General features: G+C 40.3%; 1 protein-coding gene across 3 annotated transcripts; it reads right to left on the bottom strand.

Annotated features, from left to right (window-relative positions):
• LOC109223230 (G-type lectin S-receptor-like serine/threonine-protein kinase SD3-1) lies at positions 3,680-7,981 on the bottom strand. 3 transcript variants are annotated; one of them, XM_019387449.1, is made up of 3 exons: positions 7,638-7,981; positions 6,772-6,869; positions 3,680-6,328 (listed from the first exon to the last, which is right to left on the bottom strand). In XM_019387449.1, exon 3 carries the CDS (start codon positions 6,273-6,275, stop codon positions 3,999-4,001), a length of 2,277 nt encoding a protein of 758 aa, XP_019242994.1. In that variant the 5' UTR covers positions 6,276-6,328; positions 6,772-6,869; positions 7,638-7,981; the 3' UTR covers positions 3,680-3,998. The 3 variants fall into 3 exon arrangements, with proteins under 3 accessions (XP_019242994.1, XP_019242997.1, XP_019242995.1); XM_019387452.1 differs by lacking the exon at positions 6,772-6,869; XM_019387450.1 differs by lacking the exon at positions 7,638-7,981 and having other exon boundaries at positions 6,772-7,579.

Here is an 8,041-nt window from a genome sequence, read left to right as displayed (position 1 = left end):
GAGGGCCTTGGGTGAGTTCCAGATGGTTAACGGATCAAGCTTGAAGTTTGGAGAATGGATGAAGTTTGGAACTCAGTTGTCATAACCGCACATGCGGAGCGGGAGCCGCAGGTGCGAGTCGCAGCAGCGGGAATTTGATCGCAGGAGCGATAGGAAGAAGAGTTGGTAGAGTTCGCAGGTGCGAGGGGTTAGCCGCACCTGCGATGGTCGCAGAAGCGGAAGAGAGGGCGCAAAAGCGTGAGGATTTCCGCACATGCATGACGCAGATGCGGTCTCGATGCCGCAGGAGCGAGGTCCGGATTTTAAGTGCAGTTCCGCACCTGCGATGGTCTTTCCGCAGGTGCGGCATTGCAGAAGCGACAATTGGACTGCAGATGCGATATCGCTAGGCAGAAAGTATAAATAGCCTACTTCGCGAATTTTGGTTCATTTCCACCATTTTCAAGTCGGTTTTGGAGCTTTTGGAGTGATTTCTGAAGGGAGATTCAAGGGATTTTCAGTGAGGTGAGTTGCTTGAGCTCTAATACTCCTATCTATGGTGTTTTCCCGTTGTTTTATCAATTAATTCGTGGAAATTAGGGGTGAAAATGAGGGGTTAGGGATTGGGATTTTGGACAGTTGATTTGAGGATTTGAGGGACCAAATGGAGTCGGATTTTGATAAATTTCGTATGTACGGACTCGTGAGTGAATGAGCTTTCTAGTTTTGTGACTTTTATCGGATTTCGAGACGTGGGCTCGAGGGTCGGGTTTGAGTGGATTTCGAGATTTGTGTCTAATTAAGTAATTTTTCTTGTTGAATTGGTTCCTTGACCTATATTGATTGCATTGTATTGCTTTTGGCCAGATTCGGGATGTTTGGAGGCCAGTTCGAGAGGCAAGGGCGTCGCGAATAAGATTTTTGGCTTGATTGAGGTAAGTAACGCTTCCAAACGTGGTTCTGAGGGTTCGAAACCCCGAACTATGTGTTATGTGATTAGTATTGAGGTGACGCACATGCCAAGTGACGGGCGTGCACCGTGAGAATTGTGGCCGGATGATTCCATGGCACCGTTTAGTGAGTCTATCCTGTTAAGATCCATGTTTCCATCATGTGATGAAGTAGTTGAACTGTAAAACATGCTAGATATCATGTTTAAGCTTTGTGCCGGTATTGTTGGGACCCTTAGCGGTCGTTTATTTTTGTTACCTTATCAATTCATTTAATATTCCATACGCAGTCATGATCATGCATCTTTATATCATATCTCATTCTCAGTTATTTATTGATTCATCACATCATTGTTTCGGGTTGTTTTCATGACATTGTGAGCCCATGGTGAGACTGGATAGGTTGATGACTAAGTGAGGCCGAGAGCCTGTTATGAGTGACAGTTATAGGATCGGACTGCACGCCGCAACGGTTATATTGATGATTATGATAGTGCTTAGGCTGTAGGAGCCCCTCCGGAGTCTGTAGCACACCCCAGTGAGCGCGGATGATATTATTGAGGGATGGATTTTCCTGGACATGGATTATTCGAAGTATTGATATCTGGAGATGGATTTCTCCACAGGGTTGGATTACCCTTTTTCTCGGTACCGAGTGACTTATAATCAGCATTGAGTATGTTCTAGATGGATTTCCCTGGGCCGGATGGCCATATGCGGTACCGAGTGGTTGAGTGTGTATATATATACCTGGAGATGGATTTCTCCTCAGGGTTGGATTGCCCTTGTTCCTCGGTACTGGTTGACTTGCAGTCAATGTTGTATATGTTCCGGGATGGATTTTCCTGGGCCGGATGGCCATATGCAGTACCGAGTGGTTGAGCACTTGAGAGTGGGAGCACATGGTGCATTTCATACATTTTGTGCATTGGCATGTAAAATTTAGGTGAGCTTTATATCTCACATTGTGCAGACCTGTATTTATTTTACTATTTGAGCTGTATACTTGAAATGATAGCATGCCTACTTTTCCTGCACAGTTTATTTCTGTTACCTGTTGAGGTTAAGTTCGTCACTACCTATCAGTCCATAGTTTGGACTTGTTACTTACTGAGTTGGTGTACTCACGTTACCCCCTGCACCTTGTGTGCAGATCCAGGTATCTCTGGCCACGGTAGCGGTTGTTGATTTACTCAGTAGCGGATCATCGAAGATAGCGAGGTAGCTGCCTGGCGATCGCAGCCCTGCTTTTCTCCCTCGTTATCTTCCCTCTAGTGTATTTTTTGGTTATTCTCAGACTATGTTAGTCTTGCTATTTTCAGAACAGTTTGTAGTAGTTGCTCATGACTTAGTGACACCCCCGATGTCGAGCTTTCTTTTCCGCATTTTCTTATTTTGAGTTTAACTCTTTTATGGAATTTCTATTATGAAAAGCTTCGACTTAACTTTTATGAAATATCGAAGTGATTTTGAGAAGTGTCGGCTTACCTAGTACCATGATAGGCGCCATCACGACAGGTTTGAGTTTAGGGCCGTGACAATTTTACTAAAACATCTATGGAGAAATGAAATATTTCCAGGATGGATATAACGTGTAACTTCATTCCTTGTTTTTTTTTTTCAATTATGGAAGTTTCAATAATATATGCTATCGGATAACTTTTCATTTGACCCTATCAAATCAAAATGTTTGTTTTTTTAGGTTGTCATTTGTCAATTAAAAACAAATAAATGAATGAATTAGTAACCTAGGTCTCCAGGCAGCAATCCTACCTAAAGCACTACCAAATAATTTATTTTTTTAATGACAACAATGTTTAACTTAAGCACCTACATTAACGAAAATGATTTTGTTTATTATAAGGATTATAAGACCTCACATCAAACAATTAACTATTTGATCGTTTGCGTGCATGATTCAAGGGATATCATTTGACCACAAATTAAAATAATAATACATGATGGACCAGACAGATAAGAGACAAGGACCAATTCATAAATTATTATTGACTGATAACAACTCCTTCACTAATAAAAGTTATGAAACTGTGTTCATTCCTGAAATGTTGACCATGCATGTTCATGGAAAATGAAATCTAGTAAGAGGCTACAAAGGTACAACTTGCACAATTCAAAACACAACCGTCCACAGCATCCAAGTGTGACGTACCGGTCAACGAAATGCGTAAAAACAATGGAGATAGAGTTCAAAATGCGTAGACGATTCTCTCTATCTGCCTAAGTTTTGGGGGTAAAGTTACATGGTACCCAGAGCCAGAACCAGGATTTTTAAGCGCGACGGGGGCATACTATTCTGCTCAACCAGTATTCCCTAAAGGCTTTAAGTGTTCAGGGTTCCAAGTGCTTTATATTAATTATTTTCAAGGTATATACATATACATATACAAGATTTTTGCCGAAGCTTACGGGGTCCGGTAACCCCTCACTATAACAAATAGGTCCGTCTCTGACGGTGACCCCTTATGGTACCTATGATGGTCAGAGAATGCAGATACCGGATGAAATAGTCAAGGTGTGCACAAACTGACCCCGACAACAGCGCTAAACAAGAAAAAAGAGACACAAGCTTCCACGGTTCCATTTTAAGTTAGGGTTGACTTAATGATCACCAGATTAAAACCTCATCCTCAACCTCTTGGACCTGAGATTTACAGGATTATTTAAAGTTTTTAGTTAAGACAGGGACACTGACTAGGAAAAAAAGCCACAGCAAACTGAGAGCCAAGTAGTCACCTCCAAACAAATACTAACTGTGAACAAATGCAATAAACAGTTACAATTAACTTGAACAGAATCAAGAACTTTCAAAAGTAACCTGGATTTCTGAATCAGGATTTTCTTACACAAAAATTGCAATTGAAGGGTTACATACCAATGTTACAGTTTCAGAGGAGGCAGAGCGGGAAATGCTCATCTTGATTCTCAGATTGAACATTGGATAATTGAAAATTCAGGCGTTCTACATCGTGCCAAGTTGTAGGTGCCTAGTAGTTAGTTCTGTACAAAAACCGATGACTGATTCGGAATGAAATACACGAAGTAGAACTATTACAGTTCTGAATATGATTCAGACGGTGATTCGTCTTCAGGTGGCCTCTGTTGGTTATGAGCAAAAGGAGGTGGTGGAGGATCGACAGAAAGAGTGCCCTCCAGTACCTTGACTACCTCTCCCATTGATGGCCTCATACGTTCATCACCTTGTAAGCACCAAAATGCAATTCTAAACGCTCGTTCTAACTCTTCCAAATCGACGCCACCCTCAATTCGCTGATCAATGGCTATTTCTCTTTCAGCTTTAACCCATTTTTCGTATGCCCAATAACAAGCCTCATCCCCATCTTGGCGTCCGGTGATTAATACAACCATCATCTTGCCAAAATCTCTTACATCTGTCTCTGCTAGTCCCCCACTACTGGACGCCTCAGCTTGAATCGTCCTCAGCCCAAATTCACTTACTTTAGCCTCTAATTCTTCATCTAAGAACACATTTTCACATTTCAAATTTCCATGACTAACAAACTCCCTACATCCAGTATGCAAGTAAGATATGGCCCTTGCCACTGACAAACATATATCTATTCTTTTCGTCCATGTCAATCTCTTGCACATTCTAGGTTCTTCTAAACATTTGTCAATCGAACCATACTTGGCAAGCTCATAAACCAATAACCTACGGCCTGAATCACAACAATAACCGTCCAACCTCAAAAGATTTTTGTGATATATACTTCCTACTTTTAGGACTGCACTCCGAAACCTCCTTTCTTCGATAGAGGCATTAAGATCTTTAACCGCAACAAGCCTGTTATCTGGAAGTACACCTTCGAACACATTCTGTCCAATTTGTTGCTTAAAATTGTCTGTCAGATCTTTGATTTCAGAGTAAGAAAACACGATGCAACCGGTAGCATTAGGCACTGTATGGGCCGGAGCAGATTTCTGCATCATACTTTTCCTTCTCCTGAACAGGTAAACTCCAATCCCGAATTGAAGCATGAAAAACACAACAACTGATCCAGCAGCGACTTCTAACAGACAAGCAACACAGATCTTCTGTGATACCTTTCTCGGAGCAGGTGAAGGCGCAGGTAAAACAGCAATTGGATCTGAACAAGTCTTGACAAAAGTAATGGAACCCAAAGAGGGATCTGATTGACCCCCAACATATTGGGACTTCATCATGTGGCATTGTGCAGTCCCATTGTTGATGAAAGATGCGGCATGGCAGGACGGGTCTTTCTGACACAGACTTCTACACTGCTGCAAACTGCTTTGCACAACTGTTTTGTTTGGTGGGTATATCCCGTACAAGTACATATGATCATAACGGATCATGGATGAACCAGACTCACAAGTTGGTTTGTATGGAATCAGACATTTGGTGTTTGAGTCTCTAGTAGATCTAAATGGACACTGACAAACATAAGAGTCAGATGCATTAAAGATGCATATACCTTGGTTAGCACAGGTCGCAAAGACATCACACTGATTGATTACAGCTTGCCAAACTGTTGTCCATGACGTGGCATTAGTTTTCCATGAGTACATCCGAAGATTACCATCAGAATCTAGTCTCAGGAACCGAAACTTCACATCAGGATCACTGTGGTCTTCACCATAGACAGACGAAACAACTTTTGATCTTTGATCAATTAGTCGGAGGATTCCGTCAGAGCCAAGAATGGACCGGACAGCAGGTTGAGAAGGACCCCCAACAGTCCAGTAAATAACAGTGGAGTCCCACCTAAGTTGCATCTCACCAGAAACATTCATAACAAGACTGTAATAACTTGCTAAAGAATCCCTGCTAGAAGCTCGAAGAGTATGGCCAATAGATAAACTCTGGCCAGGAAGCAATGTGTCAGATGGACTTTCAAAACTCTGCCAAACAGCACTCTTATTCCTATTTAACAGCACAAAGTTGCCATTATCAAGCAGAACAGCTGATTCAACAGATGCATTGCCAGTTTTGTTTTGCCAAGCAATTTTTTCCGTTGCTGGATCAAACAATATCATTTCCCCACTCCGGGAAAGCTCAAAATATGCTTTGCTACTAACTTTAACATTCCCTGCCGTCCAAATGGCTGTTTGTTCACTGCTAGGAATATAAATCGAATTGAAACGGATGCCAAAGATATACTGGTCGGAGGAGTTCAAGAATCCAACCGCATAGTCCCCGTTGGATGAGACCCAATAATTGTTCTCTTCTACTGTTAGTTTGGAACCCAAAGGAATTTGTGAACTGACTACTGAAAAGAGCAAGAATCCAATAGAGACAGAAAGCAGCAAATTCGAATAACCGGCTATTCTGTCTCCTCTAACCATGTCTATTTCTGCTTGCGGAAGCAGGTGAAAAGACAGAAAACTGGTTCCAGCTTCTGCATATCAACAAAAAACTTGTTCACTCATTCTGCTGGACTACAGTAATTTAGCAACTGTAAAAGGCTTACAAGATCAAGCAATTCTAGAGCAGAACGAATAACAATGACCATAAGAAACCAAAACCAGGTAAAAACTATTCCTTTGAAAAGGAATTGAAATATATCTATCAAATCTAAGATCAAACTCTCAAGCTGCCAATAGCTTCCGGGTTTGCGGCAAGATCAACAACAACAACAGACCCAGTGTATTCCCCAAGTGGGTTCTAGGGAGGGTAGTGTGTACGCAAACCTTACCCCTACCTTTAAAAGGCAGAGAGGCTATTTCCGGTAGACCCTCGGCTCAGGTTTGCAACAAGATCAGGCAAACAAAAAGTGGGAAAATGATGTGAAAGGAATGGAGGTATGATTAAAGGATAAAGGTGAAATATACGGTTTGGTACCTCAAAAAAGACATTCAAAGCACCATGAGTGGGAAGGAGCTGGCAATGAATACTGCCTGCAGACACTTTCATGAAACAGCAAATGCTCCTCTATTGCCCTATAAGAAATTTGCCATGTGAGAAAACAAAAGCAAAATCCAAAGCTTATGATTGAATTAAAGAGCTTATGACCTACAAAATATCAAACTGGACCATAAAATAACAGTAAACAAAGAAAACTAGGAACATGAAGAAATATATTAATGGCTAAAAAAATAGGTTTGGATTGAAATCCTGGTTCAAATGGGACCCAATTTAGGTCAATATAATGACCCTTTTAAGCATATTCAATCACTATTCTAAGTCTTTAAAGTGACACTAGAAAATGTTTTGCCAGCATCCAAAGTTGAAGACCTAACCACTACTATAATATCCCAAAAACTGAATAAATCAAAATGAAAAAGTCAATGAAAACGCATACACTTTGACAAATATACGCTACAAAGTAACCTTGTGTCCACATACACATATAATATTTATTACATCTCAAATTCTTTAAGCAAAAAAAAAGAGCAATTAGATAAGAGAAAACATATCTAGGTGTACATGCAAGAGAGATTTTCTCCAAAAATTGAATCTTTGGGACAAATGTAGTACAAATTTGAACAACAAAAACACTATAGACCAAACAAAATTCCAAAAGTTGAAAGCTAAAACGAGCATAAAAATGGAGATCCTCAAAAGGGTATTCACTAAACTTCAAGAAAATGAAAACCCAAGTGATGAAATAGCTTAAAATGCATTAGACATCAACATTTCTCAAAGAAAAAGCAGAAAGTTGGTATCTTGGAGAATTTTGAGTGGTCAGTGAAATAGATGTGACTCACCAGTAAAGAGAGAGAACTCTGTGCCTCACATTGTAGATTTTTTCTTTACTCTTATCTTAGAAGGGGCTGCCGGAAAATCAAAAAAGGAAAAGTTTCCGGTGAGGACAAAGGGAATGGTCTGAAAAGGTTTGAGACACTTTGAAAAATGTCTATCAATCTTTTTGGAGAATTTTTTTCTTGAAAAGAAGGATTAGATAATTTTTTGTTACCAATGCAAGTTTTTTGTTGTCTTCTTTTTTGGTGTTGTTTTTTTTTTTTTTTTTCCTTTTTCCTTTTTTTTTCCTTCTTGGAGTTTTGCAAATTTTGGGTTTTGTGTAGCTGTTGGAATTTTGAAAATTTTCCAGCTAAGTTTTTAAGAGGTGCTAAAAGAGTCTCAGCCAAAAAAGAAAAGAAAAAAAGGGGAG

Source organism: Nicotiana attenuata, chromosome 3 (assembly GCF_001879085.1).
Source record: "Nicotiana attenuata strain UT chromosome 3, NIATTr2, whole genome shotgun sequence".
Classification (NCBI taxonomy): domain Eukaryota; kingdom Viridiplantae; phylum Streptophyta; class Magnoliopsida; order Solanales; family Solanaceae; genus Nicotiana; species Nicotiana attenuata.
Note: the sequence above shows the minus strand (reverse complement) of the source record. Positions and strands in the feature narration are given on the sequence as shown.

What these genes read in the sequence shown, in the direction of transcription:
- LOC109223230 (XM_019387449.1), bottom strand. Translation starts at nt 6,275, where the DNA reads ATGGTTAGAGGAGACAGAATAGCCGGTTATTCGAATTTGCTGCTTTCT.